The 25,640-nt window shown below is 45.4% G+C and overlaps 1 protein-coding gene across 2 annotated transcripts in view; it reads right to left on the reverse strand.

Moving 5' to 3' along the window:
* The window catches only part of TSPAN5 (tetraspanin 5), a 170,680-nt gene that overhangs the window by 29,036 nt on the left and 116,004 nt on the right, over nt 1-25,640 (reverse strand). For both annotated transcript variants that reach the window (XM_080796955.1, XM_080796954.1), the window contains exon 2: nt 3,669-3,719. In XM_080796955.1, the coding sequence (XP_080653081.1) occupies nt 3,669-3,719 (51 nt within the window). The remainder of the gene's footprint in view (nt 1-3,668; nt 3,720-25,640) is intronic.

Consider the following 25,640-nt stretch of genomic DNA (forward strand, 5'->3'; position numbering starts at 1 on the left):
CAGATTGTTAATGTTCGTTCTAGAACAGCAGGTCCTATGATCTCTGAAAAATTGCACATAAACCAGTTTCCCCTGGAGACATAGTCATCCTCTGCATCTGCACAGTCAATTCAGAATTTAGATGAAATGAATTGTTTAATTGTTATGTCTAAAAGTCAATGGTAGATAGGGGCGCCTGCCTTCGGCTCAGTGGGTTAAGCGTCTGCCTTCGGCTCACGTCATGATCCCAGGGTCCTGGGATGGAGCCCAGCATCGGGCTCCCTGCTCGGTGGGGAGTCTGCATCTCCCTCTCTCTCTACCTGATGCTCCCATTGCTCTCTCTGTCAAATAAATAAAGTCTTTAAAAAAAATAAGCCCATGATAGTATTAGCCCTAGGTTTAAGGCTCAGCCTGGTATTAAGTATGTACAGGGGGGCGGGTAGTAATTTTTGTCTTGAATGTTTCTGTATTCCACATAAAAATGTGTAAAGCTTTGTCTACTAAGGAAATCTGATCCTTCCAGCTGTGACCCAGTTCGGAGACAACCCACCTCTAGGTGTTCCTTCAAGTAAATGTCACCACACCTCTACAGCGTGGTGGGAGTGGATTTGCTGATTCACAGGCTGGTGTTATCAGCCCAGGAGGACCATGCTGCCCACCACCCTTGGCCAAATTCCGGTTCACCTCAGAATTTCACCCCCTGAGGCCGGGTCCAGCTGAGAAGTAGTTAACCCAAAGGGCTTCGACAGAGTTGCCTTTCCAGTCAGTCACCAAGGGGATCGATGCAGATCAGGTTCCATGGCCCCACATTATGGGTGCCAGTCCTGCAGGGATGGGAGTAGTGCAGGGGCCTGCTCAGTGCCTACTCTCTGCCCAGTGTCCTGAGGTACCCCAGAAATAGGGGAGTGAAGGCCAAGGGGAAGGAGAGAGCCCGCAGACTGCCATGGGGAAGACTGCTGCCTTTCCCTGTCTCTTCTTCCTGCTGGCCTGCTGTCCCCCCGTCCCCCACCCCAGTGCATTTCTTCACTGTGTGCCATCCAACCTCACTGCCCCTTCTCTGGGACCCTGATTTACTGTTTACCCCTCTTCTTGAATTCACTTCTTGGAAAATATATTTCCCCAGAGTCTGTCTGTGTCAGGCAGGGTTCAAGATGCTGAGGACATGCCATGAAAGGTATGATGATGGGAAACAGACAGCATGTCACATGGACCTGAGTGTGAGGAAGCAGGTCCAAAGTGGAGAGGAGGGTAGTCATGTAGGTTCCATGGGAAGGTCATTTGAGCCAGACTTGGAGGAGGAGCAAAGCCTGGTGACAGCCAGGCAAAGAACGCTCAGAGCAGGAGGGAGACAAATGTCCCTTGAGACTCCTGAGGGGACAGTGGCTAGAACAGAGCCAGTGAGGGCGGAGGCACAGATACCACTGGGGCAGGAAAAAAAAGGGGGGGGGGGGGTTGGGGCAAGGGCCCAAAGGGGGCTGTATCAACTTTATGCTTCACAGGGAGCTATGGAAAATCAGCTGACTCGAGCAGAGGAGTGAAGTCATCGGACAGACATCTTAAAGAAGTCCCAGTGCGAGTCCATCGTGGTTAGAGAGACTCTGGTGGTCAGTACCTAAGGGGCAGCATCCAAGGTGGCAGGAAGAAGTCCTCGGCTAGTTAACTGCCTAGTTAACTGTCAGGGCCCCACAGGCGCAGGAACTCTGCATGATTCACCGCTGTGTCCCATGGCGGGGGGCGGCGGGGTTAGGGGGTGCAGAGATGTGGCCAATGTGCAACAAATTAGGTGTCCTCCATGTCCTTTTACCCTCTGCTACCTCCACTTGGTCCCGGCTTACAGAGTTCTGCTCCACAGTAGCTGCGTAACTGGCCAAGTAACTTCAGCTCTCCAGTGAAACTTTCTATTTACTGGCAGTGGCCTTGACAAAGAGGGGTCTGCTGTTTCCCCCCAGCACAAGGACCGCAGTACCCCCTTGCTCTGATATTTGTGTGACCCTTCCAGCTTTAGAATTTTGTGATTTTATCACAGAAGAGACCTTTGGGGCAACTGATGAAACAAGAAGGTAATTATATTTCACAAAGAGAAAAAAAAAAAAACTTTCAAAATTACCAATGGTCTGTTTATTGCTACAGTAGACAATTAGTTCATTTAATGCCTTCCAACATCTTTTCAAATCAGATAGAAACGGACTCTTATTAAAGGAGGATTATAAAAAAGCTGTGTTATCCATCATTAACCAATCAGAAGGCTTCTAAAAGTAACATTTCTGAGATTCCACCAATACAAATCTATGAGCCAAAAAGGGGACTGATTCGCTTTTCCAAAAGATGACGAGTATTCAACTTAAAAGTTTCTAGAGATCAAATTATGTCTGTTTGGAGAACTTATCTCCCTTCATCACTGCCCTGCTTCAGAATGTTGCGGGCAGGTGGTTGGCTTTTGGTAAAACACTTTATATTCTGTATGTAGGTATTTTGTAAATAAACAGAGGGTGGTTCACTTTCAAAACTCAGGATTTACTCTGAGTTTTATCTGATGCAATCTGAACATTTTTTTCTTGTAGAAATTCCTACTGACAACTGAGGGGGTTTTTGTTTGTTGAACATTCTTACTTTTGCTCTCCTAGTACATAGAACATCTCACAGAAACTCTTGGCTTTAGGCCATGGACAAGGTCAAAGGAAGAAACACCGAAGGAATAATAGACAGGTCTTCTGGAGAACTGAAGCTAAGCTCTTTGTCTGTGAGTTTTCACCCATCCACCTGCTCCCTCATTCCCTCAAGGTGGGAGATAAAATGCTGTCAAGGATTCTACTCCCAAAGAAGGAAGAAAAAAGCAGTTCATGTTAATTTTTGAATTCCAGTGCCTGGTCTCAGTAGAATTTGTCAAAAAACAATTAAAAGGTACAGAGGGGAAGTGAGGCAGAGAACTGGACACAGGGTGGTGGGGTCATGAACGTGTTTTGTAGAGCATCAACTGTCCAGAACATCGTGTCTTCACCATAGCCTAGAATATGCTCCTCCATATTTCCAGACTATTTCCTAGGAAATATCGAGGAAATAATCCCTAGGAAATACTATACTTGCTCATAAAGACATAAGTATTATAATCATAAGTACTGTATGTTGGATTTGCTCATAAATTCTTTACATTCCTGAATACTTTCAATCAGTAGACAAGTAGTCACATTCTTTAGTATTAACGTGAAGTTTATCTGATTTTCAAACATGAATTATATCTAGCTTCTTTCATACAACATGCTAATAGCTCATTATATAATGCACCAAAAAGAAAAATAATCTTTATGGCCTGAGTAATCTTTTAAAGGGTTAAAAAAGAGAAAGAGAGAGGGAAGGCTGCAGGTGGTTTGGTGATATTTATAAGCATTACTGAAATTCTTGTGCCAGAGTGAGGAAATGTTCCACAAAAATAGGTTACTTCCAGCTAACTGACACAATTTCAACACACGATCTCTGTTATGCACATGTAGTTACTTTTGTAATTATTTTGATATAATGACGATTTAGTCTTTAGTCCTAAGGAGCCTTAGAACTATGACATTATCTTCCAAGAACACTTTCTTTCATGAAAGAACCATGTTTCTTCATAGTTTGCAGCTGTCAGAGGAAAAGGAGACAAAGTGTAGGATAATGTGCAACCTCTAGCAACCAAAATGGGTGCATCAACTTACTTTTTCATTCCACGCCCACAGTCCAATTCCAAGAAATGCTATTCCCAAAAACTGAAAGAAAGGAAAAAAAGGGTGTTAAGTGTAAGGGTTAATGCTATGTTTTTACTAATACAAATACAAACAAAGTTCTCAACCAATTCTTTTGTCACTTTACCAGGCTGAGAAATACTCTTGTCTAAAATCTGAGTGACAGCCTTTGACAGAAAAAGAAATACCATAACCATCTTGATTAAAATTAAGCATGAAGAAGGACTGAGTAAAGAAAACGTGGTATAGGAATCAACCTTAGAAAAGAAGGAAATCCTGTCATTTGCAACAACACAGATGAACCCGGAGGGCTTTATGCAAAGTAAAATAAGCCAGACAGAGGAGATACATACCACATGGCATCATTTACACGCGGAATCTAAATAAATAAACTGAACTCATAGAAACAATAAAAACATGGTTGCCAGGGGCAGGGGGGGAAATACTGAAAGGTTAGCAAAAGGGTACAAGTTGTAAGATGAATGAGGTCGGAGGATGTAATGTAAACACCATGACTACAGTTGGTAACACTGTCTTGTAAAACTAACTTCCGCTAAGGGAACGGAAATGATGTCACACACCGAAAGGTAACCGTAAGGTCATGGATGTGTTACCTCAAGGGTGGGGAACCCCTTCACAACATATGTACATATCGAATCATCACGATGTACTCTTTAAATATCTTATAATTTTATCTGTCAATTCTACCTCAATAAAGCTAGAAAAACAAAAAAAAAAACCCAAGTTATTTAAAAAGAAGGGTTGGAAGGATAATAATTAGGTAGAACCTTGAGTAAAACCGAAGTTATTAATAATGTCTAAGGTTGCCTTTCAGTGTAGGAGAGGGCATAGTTCCTGCCCCTATAAATCCAAGCCCGGTGTTCACTAGAAAATGGAGTATGAGGGACACGAACAGAAGAAAGCCAGTGATCCTCTCTACACCATCACGCTGCTGGGTACGGGCCAGGAAGAAGGCAGGCAGAGCACCACACTCTTTACCACTTCTTCCAAAGGTAACATGTATCTTACAAAGTCCAACGTGACCCAAAGAAAAGTCCTGGATTCTTCCATTTTTCAGAAACTTAAATGACTTCTATCATCCTTAAGAAGGGCTTCTACAGCTCGGCCTGGTCTCCCCTCAGTGCCATAACTTCGCATATACCTGGGAGCACACGAACACCACAGTGAGATAAAGGGGCACCCACTACAGAGCTGTCTCCTCTCCCCAACCACACCCCCACAGTGCTGCTCCTGAGCTGTGCTTGGGGGGGGGGGTGGAGCAAGCAGTACCCCGGGGGGACTCCCTACTGTACTTAGTTGTCACTGTATTCCATCTGCTCGGGGATACACATTTCCGTCCACGTTTTAACACGTCTGAAATCAGGACAGGTCTTAAAATCAATGGTATCTCATTCTTTTCTCCTTGACTTTACCTAAAATAATAGCAGGTCTTGTAATCAGGGTGTCCTATCTTTGATGACACATTGTACAGGGCTGTCCACCCCCTCAGAGCCCAGTGGTCAGGACCGGGTGTAATTGGCCATGAGCAAAGACACATCTTATTCCTCATCCTCATTACCAAGAACAACTTGGAATTTCCTACCCAAACACTGAAGTGAAAGGAGAGCGGGCAGGTTAACGAGCAGTTTCAGTCTGACGGCAGCAGCGCACCCTGTTTATTTTACTAACATCTTGATTAAGTTAAATGTCAGGGAAGCTGTGCACTGAGAGGGCCGTACAGAGAAGACGGGCGTGCGGGTGGTTCTTCTTTGCCGTTCTGGGGAAATCTGAGAGCTGTCCACCTGGCAAGGTCTTCATTCGCAGCAGGGGGAGCTGACACGTTGTGGGCATCAGCTCATCAATCCGAGGGGGGCTGGGTGGGGGGGAACACCAAGAGCAGAGGGGAAAGGCGGGACTGGGGAAAAAAGCAAAACAAAACAAAACAAAGAAGGCTGACGGCCCTGAAAATCTGCTTGTGTTCTTAGAAGAATTTCCCGAATCTCCTGCCAATTATCAGACTCTGTAGTGAACCACATCCAACACCTTTGGAACCCCTAGACGCAGAAGCTGCAGCACGCCCTTGATTTGACAAAAACAGAAGACCCCTTTCTTCCTGTTCTTGCTCTCAGAGGTTTGGAAAGGGTTTAGAAAGAGTTGTTGTGAACGTCCCGACAGAAAACTATGGTTGGTCCCTCTACGGCCCCGGTCAGAGTGTCCCTTTATGTTTCTGATAGAAAATGACAAATGCACCAGTCCCCCAAATGACTCCAAGATACTTGGGACTCTAGTACAAAAGCAGAGCAATTCAGCATGTTTCTTTCATATGTAGCGGTCCTAGGCTCAATGCGGTAACGAGCCAGAAGGGCAGACACAGCATCCCATCAGACCTCGAAATCACAGAGTGCCTGACTTCACACCTACCCCGTGAAAAGCCTCACCTTCTCACAACAGAAGCTCTTCACGGACAATAGTCAACCCTCTTCCCTGATGCAATACTCCAACACCGTCACCTCTAGCGATGGGTGGGATTGCGTGGCCAAGAACATCACAGTCAGCTCTGTTCCTCCCGGGGGGACAGGTTCCCACGGAAGGCTCCTGTCTAATCACTAACATTTATTCCTTATTCCTGGACAGGCACTGTGCCCATTAGTGCTTTGTCTGCACTGTCTCTTTTAAGCCTCACCACAAATTTATTGTGGAATAGGCACTGTCATTAATCCCATTTTAAGAAAGGGAAGAATGAAGCTTACAGGGTTTCAACCACTCCTGAATGATGCAGCAGAGATGGGAACCAAGAGGAGACTGACATCAAACTACGCATTCTCACCAGTCCCAAAATTTTCCCATTTGCCCCCATGGGGTAGAAAGTAGAGGCATTTAGATTAGAATTACACAGGATAGGACGAGGACATTGTATATTCCTCCCTGCAGCAGGCAAAGTGGACTTGAAGAGGTAAGACAATGAGAACCTTGCCTTCATACAAGGACTGGTTGTAGAAGAGAAATTCCCCTGTGCAGGTCAGACACAGAGCAACCTAGAAGAACAGAGAAATTCAACGGTGAGCCAACTTTCTCCTCTTTGTATGAAGCTCTTCTCTCTTCTGGGCACTTGGAAAACCCCTTTTCCTTCACAAATCATATAAACAGACTGGAAACCAGTGATTTTCCACCAAGAGGAGAGGGGGAAAAAATCAGAATTTAAAGAAGACTCACAGACAATTTCCTCTACAATCTTGCTCTAAGACTTCCTGCTTCAACTGTGACTCTCCAAACAAGGTTTAAGAATTTGAAGACAAAACACAGTGAAGTGATGGAAAGCACTTGATACCTAAGCAAGCGGCCCAGGGCTGGGGCCTCAACTGCATACCTTTGCTGCTACATCACTAGCAAATGTCCTCCCAATTACTCTCAGCCCATATGTTTTGTTTTAAAATTGAGTTGTTCCAGCTTCAAGTAATTAAACAGAAAAGAGCCAAAAAACAGAGACAGGCACGCAGCACTGGAGGCTCGCTGAGTTTCCCTTTTCCCACCTCTAGAAGAAAAGTTGACCGTAAACCACAAAACTGACCTCATTCTGATACCTTGAGGCCAACTTCCAGGCAACGGGGAAGAACAGTTAAAGTCAACTCTTCGTTCCTTTGAAAAGGGGGGGGTGGTAAAAAACCACAGCAGATCTGAGGCCTCTCCCCATGTGGCAGTATATGCAAACATGCAGTACAAATATCTGACCACCCAATTTTTTATGTTTTAAATGAGTAACAGTAATTTTGCCAACATCTGTTCAATGCTAAGTAGGAACTAGGCACTGTGTTTTATACGAATTCACTAAGACAGCACTGCCTAATACAGCAGCCACTAGCTACCGAGCATTCCAAGCATGGCCAGTGCACACTGAAATGTGCTAATACATTTAAGACACACATTGGATTTTATTTTATATTTTTAAAAGATTTTATTTATTTATTCATGAGAGACAGAGAGAGAGAGAGGCAGAGGGAGAAGCAGGCTCCCTGCTGAGTAGGGAGCCTGATGCGGGACTTGATGTCAGGACCCTAGGATCATGACCTGAGCCGAAGGCAGATGCTTAACCATCTGAGCCACCCAGGTGTCCTACATTGGATTTTAAAGACTTAATATAAACTAAAAGAATGGAAAATCCTCAGTAGTTATTTTATTACTGATTATATGTTGAAATTATAAACTTTGGCTATTTCGAATAAAATAGAATATATTATTAAAGTTAATTAATATTATCCCCATTTTATAGATAAGGAGACTTTATCTCAGAAAAAGTCATGCTGCTCAGGAGATTTGAGTCCTCAGCCCAAGCTCAAAACTGTTTTAGTACTTTTTAGTACTTAGTACCTGAGACTCTTGTCCTAAGACTCAAAATCACCCCTTTAGTTTCCAGGCATTCAAGGCAAAGGGCTGTATTCCTAACTGGAATGGAGAATGGACTGGAATGGAGAATAGCCCTAAGCAGACACAGAGGGGCACGCTGACGGAAGCCTGCTGGGTACAGCAGAACAAAAGCCAGCAGAGCGGACACTCAGGAAAAGCTAGAGAGGAAAATGGCCCCAGGATGTGACCAGGGCAACTGGGCATCTCTGCCAAGAGAGACACATCTGCCCCGTTTTGGGGACTGTGAACAGAAGACCTCTTTCTCTATCTGTTGCTTCAGTCGGAGCTGAGCCTCCAACACCTTGGAAGTAGAACAGTGTCCATTCTAATTAGTACAACAGACAACTTAAGAAGCCACTCATCCATCCACATACCACTTCGCATATTATTGAGTTCTTACTTTGTGCTAGGTACCACTTTCGTCTTTTGATAAATACAGATACAGTCCTTGTCCCCAGTGAGCATACAGTCCAGTGAGAGAGAGATTTTAAGCAAATAAAGCATAAAAGACAAAACTGCTCGGGAACCTGGGTGGCTCAGTGGGTTAAAGCCTCTGCTTTCGGCTCAGGTCATGATCCCAGGGTACTGGGATCGAGTCCCGCATCGGGCTCTCTGCTCAGCAGGGAGCCTGCTTCCTCCTCTCTCTCGGCCTGCCTCTCTGCCTACTTGTGATCTCTGTCTGTCAAATAAATAAATAAAATCTTAAAAAAAAAAAAAAAAGACAAAACTGCTCTGGATGGAGCTATTAAGGAGAAGAAACTAAGGTCAATACAGACAAAAGAGGAAGACCTGACCCAGAGCACAGTCCAGGAGGGTTTACCTATGTGAGGGAGGTAGGAACTGGGGTCTGAAAGATGAGAAGATGTGACTTGGCATGAATACATGGAGTATTTCAGACAGTCAGAAGAGAATGTGCAAAGGCCCTGTGGTGAGAGGAACACAGCAAGTAAAAAGGTCTAAAAGGTGATTGGTGTGACTGGTGTGTGAAGAATGGGGGGGAAGTGGCAGGTTTGTCGTTAGCGACATGAGTATGGACCAGCTCACACAGGGCCCCATAAGGCACATTAAGAAGTTCAGTCATTATGCTAAGAGTGACAGGAAGCCTCCTAAATGCCATCTCTGTGTAGTAGACTGAGATGGGGCAAGGACACAGGCCTTTATCAGATTTGGGCTACAGAAAAGATGAGAGAGAGTCCAGAATGGACACACAGGGACTGGAGGGAGGCAGCTTTAATCACCCAGACAATACCTGACTGTATCCAGGATGGAAATGTGAAGAAAAAGATGGAATTGAGACTATTTGGAAGTAAAACAGACATTTCCAGTAATGGCTTGATAAGGTGAAGGGGGGGCAAGGGTGAAGGAGAGAGAGGGAGGTGTTAGGGTTAATTCCTGTTTCTGGTGTCTTCCACACGGAGACTGCAGCCCTTCAATATCCATCTTATGTCCTGACAGAAATAAATCTCCGGTGCCAATTTCTTAACTAGCCTAAGATCTAGTGGCATTTCTGGAGGACAGCTTTCTTTTACAGTATTTTGCCTGCTATCTGAATTCTCTTTTAAAGGAGCATATTTCAGCTTGCATACTTAAAAAAAATAAGTTATTTAAAGTCTATACGCACATCTACCTCTCCCCACTTTTATTCATAAAAGGAAGCAGTTATGTACAGGTGTCCATTAAAGGTCACAGGCGACTCTGAAATAGAATTTTCAATCCTCTTTGCTTAAAAAAACAACAATTACGTCAATGGCATCTGCCCAGCATCCCGTGAACAGACTCAAAATAACAATGCAGCAAGGTAAACACGACAGAGGAAAATCAAGATCAGGTCAATCTGTTCACCTAAATTAGAGCCTCAGAAATATTATCCAAAATAACAATGGAAGGAACTCTTCTTCCTTCGACATTCTGATGAAGTTTCAAAAAAAAACTTTAAGCTCTGCCTGAATAAACAGGACAGATTCATTGAAAACATTTGGCACAGAAGAGAGGAAAGAGTATCTTTGGAGAGAAAAAAAAAGTATTTTCCTTAAACTACAACACAGGTATTTTTTTCACTAGTTGTTTGCTGACACTTTGGTGTGACCAACACTTCAGTTCTCACAGGGATGAGGTGGGGGCAGGCAGGGGTGGGGGGGATGAACAGCCCACACAAGTGTGCCAAATATTTATGCCCTAGAAAGACACGGTGTCTTTCTAGGGCAAGGGCTGATATTAGGAATAAAAAGCCTCTGGGTATAATTCCTGCTTTGTCAGAGGAGTCAGCCTGGGCTGGCAGAAAATTCAATACCCAGAAAGTCAATCCCAATTTTGCCACTGGGTCCCCGTGTCCCAGCGGGTGCACTCAAACTGTCCAGAATCCTCATGACAAGATGGCATGACAGATAAAGCTCAAACCTGTAAACAGGACATTCCCCATCTGAGGCGGGGTCACCCTCTCTCACGTCACTCAGCTCCCACAGCCTCCATGTAGTCTGAACACCTGAACACACGCCGCCCGCTGAGCCCCGCTGCCAGGGCTCTGAGCCTGTGTGATCTCGGGTAAGGCTCCTTGTTCATTAACACGTATCTGAGCATCTCCTATGAGCCAGGCAGCGCTCTGGGGGTGTGGGATAAATCAGGAAACAAAACAGACCAAAGTGCCTGCTCTTATGGGGCTGACGTTCTAGCTAGGCTGGACTGGGAGGGAAAGGCAATACAAAGACACAGAAATGAGTAGATTACACAGAATTTTAAAGGGTAAGAAGCACAGTGGGGAAGGGAGAGCAGCACAAAGGGACTGAATGTGCCTCAAGGTGGAAGGAGCCGCTGCAATATTAAAATGGAGCAGCCAAGGCAAACCTCCATGAAGCAAGCTAGGCATAAGGAAAAAACACGAAGATGGGGAGTGGATGGGTGATATGGGGCGAGTGGCGGCGGGGGGGGGTGGGTATTGTTGCAAAGGAGCAGCCTGGCAGGGCCCTATGGCAGACGCAACAGGAGTCAGATGGGGTGAGGCTCTGAAGCCCCAGTGGTGACCGGGATCTCTTCTGGGAGATAAAGCAGCACTGGAAGGTTTCCTGACTTCCTAGAGCCCCCTGGAGAGGACAAGGGCACCTAAGGAAACGCACCAAATGACCGTCGGGGTCCATGTGATCGTGTGCGACTGGGTGGCATCCCAGGAGCCTGTGGCACCCCTCCGTGCGTCAGTATTCTGTGCATATTAGCGCCCTCCCCTTTCTCACGTGGTTCTCCGCCTGCCTCCTCTAAGTAGGAGAAAACCTCCTCGTTCACAGTGATCCGAAGCCTCTCTCTTCTGAACTTCTGTACCCCCTGCCACTTGGACCCCTGCTGACATTCACCCACCCAGGGGGATCATGAAGGGGTGACACAATCTGGGCTCAGACTGCAGAAGTGACTCAGGCTGTGTGACCCAGAGCACCTGGGCCCAGTCGAGGGGGTGGAAGCACTGCCCTCCGATTAATCATCTCCCTCCCCTGATCTCGGCTGGGGGATCCCTCCCAGAACAGTGTATACAGGCATGCCTGTGCATTTAAAAGAAACTAATAAACTCTAGTCAGAATATTGAGATCATGTTTAATTTAAGATCTTTTCTATTTATCTTAGCAATCTGACTCAGGAATTTGGGGTATGCATGGACCCAGATTTTAAATACCTACTAATTTTGAAATCCCAACGTTAAAGTAAGTTTCTTCCCACTGGGGCTTCCTGATGCATCGTCCCTCTCCCTAACTTTAGCCTTCCTTGTTTTTGTGTTATCTCCTTTGTAAATGCATCTTGGTTTCATTACACCCTCTTATAAAAAGAGAATTCTTCTGCAAGAACGTGGGATATAAATTATAACCAATATTGAGGTTGGGGTAGCTTCTCAATCTACACCCTTCCTTTTTGAAAACCGGCCCCCCCACCCACAAAGATGGGCCCCTGCATCCACGTTTGTGAAGGAGAGCCACTCCCCGCTCCCTTCTCTAGACTGATGAGTTGACCAAGGTGGGACATGTGGCTCAGAAAGAGTCATTCCAGCAAATACTAGGCTGAGACAAGAGTCTCTCTTCCCCAGGAATCAGGTACTGGACAGTGATTTTTGTCAGCTCCGGTCTCCCTGATGCTAGAACAGACCAGGGTGGTGGAGAAAGCACCAGACGGATAAAGTAGGAGAGATGCCAAGAGCAACTTCCAATCCTGACCACTCTCTGCTCCTTATCCCCAGGACCCAAGGCTGCACTTCCCGATGCTGGGTTCCAAGCAGTGCCCTGGGTCCTTAGGATACACCTCCCCACTCCCATCTTAGCTGAAGCTACTTTGGGGGCTTTCTGTTACTTACAACCAAGAGAGTCCTAAGACAATAAATAAGAGACCGGATTAATTTCCTTCAGGCTTAGACCCTGTTAACAGTAAAGCGTGCAGAACGGGCATGAGCACGATGGTGCTCTGGGGACTAATGAAGACGTGGCGGAGGATGATGCTCCTCTCCAAATAACCCACTAGGAGCTCCAATGGTTCTGAACTACTCAGTAAAGCTGTGGTCACCTGGTGGAAGAAGGAATACATCATTCAGCCGCATGACTCCATGAAAGAAAAGAGCGAGCTGCCCTCTGCTTGCTTGTTGAGTTCTGGAAGCGGGACAGAGTCAGAGCCCAAGAAATGGTTCCCAAAGCAAGAGCCTGGACGAAGGGTAAGAGGGAGTGGGGAGGAGCCTCTCATGTGGTTCCTGTGTTCTCGCCTCCCGTTTTCCCAGAAAGGGCAAAGGGCTCTCTGCCTCTGACCTTGTACCACACCAAGAGAAGGCCAAAGCGCCCCCTTGAAGACATGTCTGCAACCCAGGGGCAAACTTGCTCGGAAATTCCTTTGTTCAAGATTGGAACTTCGCTTCCTGGCAAGAACTAGTAGCGTGAGCTGGGAAGGGAGAGAAAAGGGGAGGGCTCTGCGGGCAATAAAACCTATACTCTTCTTGGAAATTCCGCAGGCAATGCAGGCACAGAGAAAGGAACGTGAAGGATTAAGCGACGCAAGTCTGGATGGAAAGAGGGAGGCTGCAAATTACAGCCCGCTAATCTCTGTCTCGGGAAAAGCAAGGCTTACATTGCCCGGGCTCTTCCATCTGTAACCCCCTGATTAGATCAAGCCAAGGCTAAGAACAGACCAGACAGAGGTTCTAAGGGCTGAGGAGGATGCAGGGATAACTCAAGTATTTCAAACCATAGGCATGAGAAGTTACGTTATCTACAGACAAACATCAGCCTTGGCGGGAATGAGCTTCTGCTGTTGTATTAAAACAGCCAAGCTGGGCGGCTCCAGCTAATGGCAGCCTTCAACGTCTAAGACTCTCAGATGTGTACCGTGTAGTGCTGAGACATCTTCAGGTTTTAGAAAACATCTCGGGCAAGATTTAAAGGTTAAGGCAAATGAAACTTGAAACAGGATTACTCTTTTTTAAAGCACAAGTAGGATTACATGATTGAATTCATTTACTAAGTCTCTCCAATATGCACTGGGCACTCTGCTAGGTGCGGGGGATAGAAAGGTGAAAAATGTAACTGATGATCTCCTTTCCCAAGGAGCTAACTGGCGGGGGAGGCGGGGTGGGCAGAGTGGGTAGGAAACAAACAAGGGAAACCACATCAGGCTCCGGGAGTGGAGCCTTCCCAGACACACGTTGCCACAGAAACACAGGGGCAGCCAGGGGATCCCCAGGGGTCAGAGGAAGCTTCCTAGGAAGGGACACTTGAACCGTGTTCTAGAGGAAAGGAGACAGAAAGAGCACCTCCAGCAGACGGTTCGGAGCCTGAAAGAGCATGTCCCTCCGAGCGAGCAAGTGCTTCTGGAGCTGGAGCAGAGACCATCAGCCCGGGCCCTGGCAAGCAGGGCTCCTCCACGTGTGGGTCCCACTCCAGCATCACCCAGGAACTTTCTAGAAATGCAATTCTCGGGTGGCCCCAGACCTAATGCATCAGGAACTCTGGGGGTGCAGCCCACCAAGCCCGTTCTAACAAGCCCTCTAGGTAACAGTGATACATGGTAAACTCTGAGAACCTTTGGGCTGGAGGTTACTAAGCAGGGGCCTAGTCCCTGCAGGTATTTGTGTCTTGGGGAAACCAAGGCACCACCAAGCCAGGTGAAGCCAACCGAGGGTTTTAGCGAAAATGGTGACAGGATCAGACCGCATTTTAGGAAAATCACTCCAGGACAGCATGGAGAACAAACCAAAGGGAGGTAAGACTGCAGGCAGTGAGTGACTCGAGTTGGGAGGTTACTGCAGTAATCTTAGTAATGAGGACACCAGCCCCAAAGGCAGTGGCAGTGGCAAGAAGATGAAGACAGAAGAGATGAAGGGGAAGGCCCTGTGGGACATCGGGACAGCAAGCTTGCAGTGTTAAGGCTAAGACCATGTGGTTGCTTGAATCAGAATGCCTGGGTTTGAAACCTAAACCTGTAACCCTGGGCAAGTCACTTACCCTCCCTAGTCCTCAATGTCCAGATCTAGAAAAGGGAGATACTCATTTCCATGAAAACAAGCCCCACAGGAGCAGGGCTGTTTATTTATCTTTATCTGTTTATCTTTATCTGTTTATTTTATATTTATCTGTTTAGTTCATTCCGCATTCCCCCAAACTTAGCACCATGTGTGCTTCACAGCACATCTTAAATGTCTGTCAAATGAATTAGGGAACTGTTTGCGGGAGGCAGGGAAGAGAAGAGAATCTAAGGAAACGTCCAGGCTCTTCACTTTAAGCAACTGCGTAGGCTGCAGTGTCAAGTCTGGAGTTAGGAGTACTGGGAAGGGAGCAAGACCAATGTTAGAGTTCACTTTCAGGCACTCAAGTGAAAACGTTCAGGCACAGGCGCGTGAGGACCAAGAGGCTGGTCAGCAAGGTCGCTCCCGAGGCAAACTTAGGTTAGATTTGGACAACGAACCTCTCAGTTCTCTGTTTCTTCCTCTATAAAATCCAGAGAATCACAGTATCCATCTGTAGGGTCGGTCACTGGGAAGACGGAATGAGATACGCACCCAAGGTGCTGTGCAAAGTGCCTAGCACACAAAACATGCTCGCTAAATGTTCTTGCGGTTATTGCTGAGGCCACAGAAAGGCTTTGTGCAGAAGACAGCCAACACATTGTCCTAGAGAACACTGAGATTTGTGGGGCGGTACACAGAAGGGAACTCGAAGGAGAGACCGCAAAGGAGGAGACAGAGGGGTGGCGAGAATTACGAAAGGGAGGTGTCACCAAAGCCCACACAAGGAAAATCCATCACCTCTACTTATACGTGAAGTCTGGCAGAGAAAGGGGCCGAAACAGCAGAGACTGCTCATGTTCATTCAAATGGAAAATGAAACTTAGAACAACAAGAAAAATTACAGAAAGTAACTTCCCTTCTTTCAAACTAGTTTCCTGACTCTGGACACCACTGGCACCATCACCAGACAATCCCAGTGCTTGGTGTGGCTGGGCAAGACCCAAGATTGGTTGGGAGGTAAGGCACCGACCAAAAAAGGAACTTGGGACTGGTCTGGGGTCACCCCTATAGTGGCCGGTAACATCCTTCACCTTGCATAGGAGTCCAAAGGGAAACAGTTATGCAATGTGCTTCCAAGACCAACAGACTGGGTGTCAGGAGTGCCAACCAGGATGTTAACTAGCTGTGTGAATCTGGCCAAGTAACTGAACAACAGTTTCCTGGAACGTAAAGGGAGAAGACCACTCCCTGCCCCAGCTCCCCAGGACTGTAGTGATCCAATTCAAAGGAAGACATTTTGAAAAGGCTAGGCTACGTAGATACTTGATGTGATTGAAATACCACATTTTATCCATCTGTTAAAACAACAGGGTGAGTCGCACACTGTAGCCTCTGGCCATGTCATCTGGCCCACACACAGCCCTTAAGAATCCGTGCACACTAATCGTTCATGGAAAATACCAGAGTATTTTGTGTTAGGAGCTCATTTCCTCAAGTTTTTGCTCTTCTTATGGGGGAGGAATTGATTGGAATTACAAGTGAGTCGCTTGTTTCAGACTGCCTTCGAGGAAACTTGTATAGCAGACAGCCTGGGAAGACAGACCGTGTTTCCTTACAGAGATCCTGCAAAGGATCAGGCAGGCTTACCACCAAGTATAAAAGTTTTGGGTTCCCTAAATTCAGGGACCTGTAACACGGCTCGTTCTGTATACAGTGATCCACTGGTCTTCTCCGCATCACCCTCTGGAAACTGGAGCTCAGGAAAAGAGTATGAAAAATACTGCTACTCTGGCTATGAGTAGGGTGTGATTGATGAAGTCCTAGGTCTCGGACTGTGGAGTCTGGCGCCTCTGTCTACAGCCATGACAGTGGGGCAAGGTAACATGTTAGCTGGCAGGTAGGGCAAAATCTCAGACCTCTCACAGTTCTTGACATTCGGTGTTCTTGTTTTACAGAAGAGGAGCTGGTGTTTCCCTCTCACCCAACAGACTGGTCTCCAGCACCCATGTCTCGCTCTGCTCTGCCCTACTGGAAGTCAGCTCCGAGAAGGCAGAGGTGAGGATACTTTTTTTTTCTCCTACTTAACTTAATGCAAAATACTCTCTGTGTCCACGTTATCTATAGGTTTTAAAATTTCGTATTTTCTTCTGTCTTGCCAATATAATCCACTTTCTTTTCTAAGAAATATAATGACGTCTATCCATTTTCTGGGGGAAAAGTGACTGTTACTAAACAGATGTCTTTAGTCAATGCAGAATTCTTTAAGTATTCCCATTTGACTGTAATTATTGCACTCCTAAGAAATAACTGCATATTTCAGGTAAATTTTGGTCCATACTGAAACTTAGTTGGAAATACTTTGTTAAAGAACACCAGGAGAACGTGACTGCAGTTCTTATGACATTATATAGAATGAGCAGAATAATAGTGCCTAACCTGTCCCCAGGGTGTGCGGAAGCACGAGCGCGCGCGCATGCGCGCGCGCACACACACACACACACACACACACTCGCTTTCTCTCTCTCTCTCTCTCTCCCCCCATTTAGGCAAAGTCACTAGAGGAGACTGTATTCAGAGTACACAACTCCTCGTTAGAATTCAGAATGTTTCCTTAAAATCTCATTGATAACATTTGTAACATAGGCATCTAAGAAATAATCTTTGAGGACCTCAAGTTCATATTGAAATGAAAACTGAATTTTCTCCCAGTGGGCCTTTTGAAATGCTAAAATTTGAGAAACATGCTTCATCCTCGAAATGTCATGTAGCCTTCTGAATAGCTATCAGAGAAGTCGCAATTCTGACCAAATCGAGCAAGAACATTTTTACATCTCCACACTCGTGCTTAAAATCCCCTTAATATTTTTATTGGGTTGATGTCATCTTTTTGATGCTTTATATTCAATCAAAACCTAAAACATCTTGAGAGATGCATGCGGGATACATGGAGCACACCCAGGAGATCCAAATCCATTGATTATCATGTGAAAGAAGGCCTAGAGGCAATTAGTCCTTTGTTGTGGATGACAAATAAACCTCCACATATAAATGTTCTATACACGGAGGCATCTTTGATCAGTCTTACTGGCTCAATGACTCACAAAGGATGGGGAGGGGGAATGCCTGAAAACAAAAGGGCAGACTGAAGGCACCATTTAGTTATTTATTCTGTATGTTCAGCTCAGTTTTTCCTCTTTCCAACTTTTCATGACACTATAAAAAGAAACGGAATGGATTCTTTTCAACCGAGAACATCAGCACTGCATACTAAGGAGAAAAGTACTGGCTTAACACAGAACCCTTATAAACCCCTAAATATCAACCTGTTCTCCCTAGTCAGGTATTTTTAACAAGGGAAATGGGTTTTGACAAATCACTCCTTTATGTAAGAGTTTATTACACAAACTCTTGGAAATTAATTTACATATAAGACAGGCGGCACCCAAACCATTCACAGCTTCAGGACGGAAGGCGGGTTCTCGACAGGCACTGCCTTGGAAGTGACCCATGTATGTGCTTTCTGGAATTTTCCCCTGCTATTACAATTGTCTGGAAGCGTCTCAAGATGAACAACAGCGTGAGTGATTTATGAATAAGCTGCACCTATCTCCTCTGGTTTGAAGATGCCACCACTTTCTGTTCTCCGAACAAAGGTGCATATTAAAATGATCTGAAGGCATAAAACAACGTCCTAGAGATCAACGTGCTTCTACAATGATTAATTCAGATGAGTGTAAAAATCCAGTACGGGAATAGGAATGGTATCTTTAAAGACTAGGGTCACTGATATTTTCCTCAAGCTAAAAGGGAGAGTATAAAGGCACTGAAACAAAGGAGCACGGCCTGTGGCCACAAACCACAGTTCAACTCTGGGCTGCAGCGTCTATCAGATGTGACCCTAGACAGGCTGACAGGCTCTCAATTTTCTTACCTGTAAATGGAGGCAGTAACAGCATCCGCATAGGAGGGACGTTGAGAACTAATGAATTAAGGCCTGTGTTTTGTACAGAGCATGCGCTCAATAAACGCACTATTACTGCAATTACAAATGTCAGGAAAAGGTCTTTAAGCGTCCTATAGGCTTGCTCTTCAGATGACAAAAGGTAATTATCATATCATCTGTGCATTACTCAATTCATCCCGCAGATTTTTATCAGAACCAAAGCAGTATGGGAAGAAAGATTACGAAGAGGATTCTAAATCACCCTCCCCCCACCCAACTTTGCAAGGAACTTCTTTTCATTCTCCATATAAGATTTCAGTGAAGCTGTTTCACCGGAGAGGGTCACCATGGGAAAGTAAACCACTGACAGCATATATGAGGTTCACATTAATTTAGAGGTACCATAATGCTTATGGAAAATCAGCTGGCTGGAAGCCCATGGTTTGCCCTTGAGCCTCAGCCAGCAGGGAAGTTTCATGCCATGTGATTAGTGAATGAGGAGACCCTGGGTGATTAATTAGTGTTCTATGCCAATCCTATCAGATGGGCTTTCAGCCAGCAGCGCAAAATCAGCCACCTGATTTTAACTTCCTCGTCTCAGAACGGACTTCCACTTGAACATGACTCGTCAAGCACTTTAAATATTGAAGGAAGTTTTTCTCCGAATCTCCTTTAAGACAAATCCTGCTTCCTTGGACACACACTTGAGCTCTGCGAAATAGCAGACTGGATGGGAGAGAGCCTAAATAAGGAAGCATGTCTGCAAATTCTCTGAGCACCGAATTAAGCTGAACTCACTTCGTAAGTCCCCAGAAGTGTTTGATGCTCAAAAGAGAAAAAAATGGCCTATGCATGAACAGATCTTCTATAGAAACCCAAAGGTCCATCAGTCTCTTTAAAAAGAAAGTCATTATAAAGACCGTGCATCAGTAACTTTAACTGGATTTTATTATGCCGTCATCAGTGTGTTTCCTTAACGTCTAATGAAGCAAGCAGTGATGAGTAATTTGTTTTTAAGTCTATGGTTTCCCAGATATTTCTGGAATGTATTTTATCCATGTACTGTCCCAAGACTGACGCTGATGTGTCTAGATTTGTTCATTTACATTACTGCAAAGATAGTTCTTTGGTATCTTTACTATTTCAGTCAAGCTTCTGAAATAAGGTTTTAAAAAGAAAGAAAGAAATTTCTTAAATTGAATCTGTTCCTTTAAAGAGATTGACTTTTGGGTAAATAATTTGTGTAAACATAAAATGGGTGCTGCATGTCTCTAAATCCCATCATTAGTCAGGATCTCCAAACCGGGCTCCAGGTGTGAGAGAGGTGGGTTAGTCAACATACCAACATTCTCTCCTGGCCTATGTAGTATTTTTTTTCCTTGCAGAAGAAAGGCTCCACATGAGCAATACCGTGTACGATTCCCCCTCACACCCAGGGTCTACAGAGCAGCGAACACACACGGAAGCCCATCTCCAACTGTCTGGTGGGATAAAATAGAGGTCTCCTGGGCTAAAATCATCCCGGGTTCCACGGCGCAAAGGCTCAAGGGTTCCCGATCCAGGCTGTGCTTTGGCAGGAAGGCGGCGGTTGCTCGTCTTGGCTCACATACCACTGGAGCTGAAAGAAGGCTCTGAGATCCAGTCATGTCAGGAAAAGGGAAATGGAGTCTCTATTTAGAAGCTGGAATCACAACCCCAACCTGATAGTGCTCTTTTCCACATACACAAGGAATCCAAGGCAGCCCGACCGATGAAATGGCCAATCTAGGCAGCCGTTGTGGCAAGAAGCTCCCCACCCCCCCCACATCACCCCTCCACAAGCGCTGATTTTATGGCTTTCAAAGGTCAGTGTAAGGGGAGCGAAGCAGCCAAGACACTACGTGATTTCTCAACAAACCCCTCAGAGGGCTTCAATGGGGAGAAGGGGGGGACAGACCCCCTCCCCCACCTGCACAGGCTGATAAATGACCACAGGGACCAAGCCCAATGGCACTTGCCATCTAGTCACAGAAATAAGTTATAAATCAATAATTAACATAAAAGCCAATTTGCAGTAAATGCCATCAATGAGACTGAGAAAAATGCTTAGTTCAGAGAAGGTCACAGGATGCCAAGATGAGGGAAGATTTCACAGGAGGGTATGGGTCTCGAGGGAAGGGTAGAATTTCAAGAAATGGAGGGGAAGAGCCTTTCTAGATCGGTGTCTTTCAACCAGATCTGAAAACCTGCTGATAGCAGTTTAATGGGTCAAGACCAGAATTTCCTTCTTCAGTGAAACAGAAGAGGATGTATTTCATGAGGTAAGATGAAGGACTGCTTCATGAAACTCATCTCGTATGTAAAATATATGTCCCAGTGCCTGGGTGGCTCAGTTGGTTAAGTGTCAGCCTTTGGCTCAGATCATGATCTCAGAGTCCTGGGACCAAGCCCCGAGTCAGGCTCCCTGCTCAGCCGGGAGCCTGCTTCTCCCTCTGCCTGCCTCTCTCCCGGCTTACGCTCTCTCTCTGACAAATAATTAAAATCTTTAAAAAATAAAGTAAAACGTATGTCATACTGAGGGTCTTGGTCAAAACATTTGAAAACCACTGATTTTATGGAAAAGAAAGAGTTAAGTTGTCTATTTGGCTGGAAAGGAACAATTCAGTTATTAGGTTATTTCAGCCCAGACCATGGAGGGTCTAGAAGGAGGTATCCAAGAATCTGGATTTGGGGGTATTTGGCTGGCTCAGTCAGTAAGAGCATGCAACTCTTGATCTTGGGATCGTGAGTTCAAGCGCCATGCTGGGTGTGGAGTCTACTTACAATTTTACAAAAAATTAAAATTCTGGATTTTACATGGTAGAGACAGAAAGGTCCTTACAAGTTTTCAGTTTCTGACTTTTTTATTTTTAGTTTTATTGACACCTACTGTGCTTAGCATCCCACACATGATCTCACTTAATTGTAACAACCACCCTTTGAAGTGGGGATTATTATTTCCACTAGAGAGGAAGAAGTGAGAATCAGACAGATTATATAACTGGCCCATAAAATGAAGCCAGGTCTTTTGACTTCAAAGCTCATAATGTTTAAAAAGAAACAAAACAAAATTTTGAAATGATCAGAGCTGAGCTTTAGGAATATTATTAATCTTGCACCTTCAGACAGCTAAACTGAAGAGACTCTAGACAACTTCGTTATTAGAGAGGTTTCTTTTGATCACTAAGTTTCAGAATTTAAGAGCAATTTAAAGGTACTCCAAGTCCTAGGCAAAAATCACACCAGAACCAACAGTTAAAAACTGCTCTTTCTTAATGATCCCAAAAAGATTTGAGTGAAGGTTCTTATTTCTCAATAGCTACATTAGTATCCCTTTTACTTCATTCTGTAGCAATGAAGGTAATGACTGTTATCACTTGCAAAATGCTTTGAAGAAAAAAATGAAAATAGGTGCACTTGCTGAAGTCTGCCTAAAGCAGAAATGCTAACATAAAAGGAATAACCCACTGCTTTCCTCAGACAATCCCCTCCAGCCCTCCCATTCCCACACCCAGACACTCTGTCTGATCCTACCTACCTCCAGGAGCCACTGTGAGGACTAATGGTGTGGTCTGTGAAGAGCCCAGAGCTCCCAGAGAAAGCAAGCCTGGAGAAAGCTCAGATAGCTCAGATACTATCCCTGAGGGTCTGAGAATATGCCAACAGTACGCTTCCTAATATAAAAATGAAAAAGAAACAACGGGAAGATAGAATAATGGTGTGCCTAATTTAAAGGGGAAAAAAAAAAAGAACTTACGAGTGGCTACGTCTGATGAACAGGAAGATGGAAGACAGAACCTAGTGAGCAATGAAAAATTCTCTCCCCTTCTGCTCAAAGCACACGAGAATCAAAAGAAGCTCCTCCGTGTAGCCAGAATGACCCAACCACCTAACACTCATAGGAACGAGGAGGGTAAAAGTGCAAGTTTAGACAGAGAAACGCGTGCTGAGCACAGGATTCCTCTCTGTACACGCTGAATGACCTAGTCCGGGCTCCTCAATGGATCCACGAAGCCTCTTTAAAATAAAATACTCACAGACTCTGAATGTTGACATATGGTTATTAAAATAGTCTTTAAACGTGCACAAACAGAAAACCGGTATGAAATCCCCAAGACATTTACAAATCAACTACCAACACGATCAAACCAACGAAACTCAAACTAACCACAATAATTAAATGTAACAGATGATGTTTTTTGCTGCCACGCAAACACTGATGTGGCATCCAGCCTGGTTCTATATTTAATCTGTTTTGGTATTTTGACTTTCATAAATGTTTACACAGAGAACATTTGTTTACGTAAGTATGTGCTACCAAACAGCAAAAAATCTAGAGGCCAGATTGGGATGATCAGACTTCATACTTAACCCAAAGTCAGCCAATCATGATGAGGTGTCACGTGAGAACACTACAAAGCTCTCTGAATCGCTTCAGAGGTCATACTGCAGCAGCCCTGAAATCTGCATTTTTCCCAGCTTCACGGAGGTATCATTAACAGATAAAAACTGTATATACTTAATGTGTACAGCATGACATTTTCAATATACCATACACCGTAATGACTACCACAATCAAGCTAATTAACATATCCATCACGCTGCAGGCTTAGCATTGTGGGTGCATTGAGACGATTTCGGATCTACTCTTAGCAAATTTCAAGTATGCCATAAAGTATTATTAAGTCACCATGCTGTATATTTGATCTCCAGGACTCATTCGTCCTGCATAACTGGACCTTTGTACCCTTTGAACAACATCTCCCCATTCTCCTCATCCCCTTCATATCCCTAGCCCCTGGCAACCACCATTCTACTCTCTGCTTTTAGGAGTTGAACTTTTCTTGGGTTCTGTGTATAAATGAGATCATGCATTAAATGGGTGACTAATCCAATCACTGCTCAATTAGAAACAGACTTTTCCTCATTGTGCATTTTTACCAGTCATGCTTACTCCCAATGAGCTACCAGGCAAAGTACACAGACAAGGGCCAGACGGCCCACCATCCTGCTGGGAATGGGAGCATGGTAGTGACTGCTCCCAGTTGAGTATGACCACACTGCAAATTGCTTCTCACTGACCTCATTCAGCCTTCAGTGACCCTAGAGGAAAATGCAGTTTACCCACATGTGGTAGATGAGAAAACGGCTGGGTTACGGGACTCAACCAAGGTCATACAAGGTGATAGTGGTGAAGCCAGGATGCAAAACCAGGAAACCATCCTCCAGACCCCAAGCTCTAAACCACAGATGCCTCTTGACCACTGTAGCCACCATGTGGCCCACATCCGTGCCCTGAGAACACACACACGGAGGCAGGTGCTGCCCTTACATCCTAGCACTCACTTATAATGCGGCTGAGGACATGATCCGGAAGATGCTAATATTTTTAACTGCCCACCTCCACTTAGTTATTCTGCATTCAACCAAGACAGGTGCACTCAGAGATCAAAGACATCAAAGACTTCTCCTGCAAACCTACTTTAGAATTTGAAAAAGATTACAATTACAGGGCACCTGGGTGGCTCGATCAGTTAAGTGACCACTCAGGTCGTGATCTCAGGGTCATGAGATCGAGCCCAGCATTGGGCTCCACACTCACCATGGGGTCTGCCTGAGACTCTCTCCCTCTGTCCCTGCCCACTGTGCTTGCACGTACTTACTTACTCTCTCTCTCTCGTAAATAAATCTTTTTTTAAAAAACGATTACAATTACTTCTGAAGAGTAAAAAATTGCCAGATATGAGCACTGAGTTTAGAAAGTGATAGATATGCCTGTTGTAAGTAAAAAACAAGGGCTGACGTTTATTTGAGTCCTTAAAACAGACACGATGCAGTCAGGCACTTTACTAGTAGTGAACTTCACGGAGGTCTCACAAGCCTCAGAGGTAAACGCTACTAACTCCATCCCTTTGCAAGTATAGAAAGTGAGCTTAAAAGCCGTAAGTGATCTGGCCCAGAGCGGGCACCCAGGCATCCAACTCCAGAACCCCAAGCCGCCCCTGCATTACAGCTGGGAGATCTACTGGCGATATCCTTACCACTTCACGCCTCCTCAGAACTTGACTTCAGCAACCAGTTCAATCCAAAACCTACGTGTCCTGTTTGGTCGGCTGAGAGATCTTACTCCATCAGAAAAACCTAGATCTGTAATAATTCAGAACACTTTGGCTTTGAGACCAAGAACTACTGTGACCTTCAGAAGAATCACAGTGAAAGATTATTACGATTTTTAGTATGTTCCAGTGAAGAGAGCCACCCTGCCCTCGGAACACAAAACCCGGCTTTGGTCAGAAGGCCAGACCAACGTCTGTTCAGCCTCTACCCTACACCATGAGTTCCTCAAGGCGAGCGTCATACCTCAAGTGCGGTGGCTGACTGGCAGAATTGCCGAAAGGCTACTTGAGCCTCAGGCACGGCCCCCCCCCACTCCCCGCGGCTCTTCACCCAGCCAACTCCTCACTCGTTAGGCAACATGACGGATGTGTGCTGCCCGGAGGCGACAAGGCCACTGGGACGAAGGCAGAAGACAGTTCCCAGGCAGACAGGGCTCATGAGCTTAAGAATGAAAGCCCTCCCTCTGCGCCCCCCCCCCCCAATGCAGAAAGACACTGATCAGAGATACTCCATTCTGGTCACCAGCTGGGGCCGGGAACTACAGGTGCCTTCGGTCTAGAAGGAATTCTCATCACCCTGTGCAGCACACAATGCTATCGCCTTCAAACAAATTAGGAAACTGAGGCTCAGGGGCAACACAGCTCCTGGAAGCAGGCTGAGGCCAGAGCCTCCTGGACCCACAGCAGTTTCCGCCCTGCCAGAGGGACTCTCCACTCCATCGGTACTCAGGCTATAGAAGCAGGGAACAGGGAGACAGGATGGGCCCTGGACTTGGGAAGAAAGGGATGGGTGCTCCTCGGAGGAAGGGGTACTTAGAATCAACAAAGATTGTACAGACAATCGGGGTCTTTTCATTTACAGATTAAACTAGAGAGATTAGATTTACACGGGATTACACAGCATTCAGATTTTACCTAGAGTTACTAAACCCTTACTCTGTACCAGAAATGGTCCTAGTACCTAAAAATACATTATCTAATTTAATCCTCACCACAATCCCATTAGGCAG

The sequence above is a fragment of the Martes martes genome, assembly GCF_963455335.1.
Source record: "Martes martes genome assembly, chromosome: 2".
Taxonomy (NCBI): Eukaryota; Metazoa; Chordata; class Mammalia; order Carnivora; family Mustelidae; genus Martes; species Martes martes.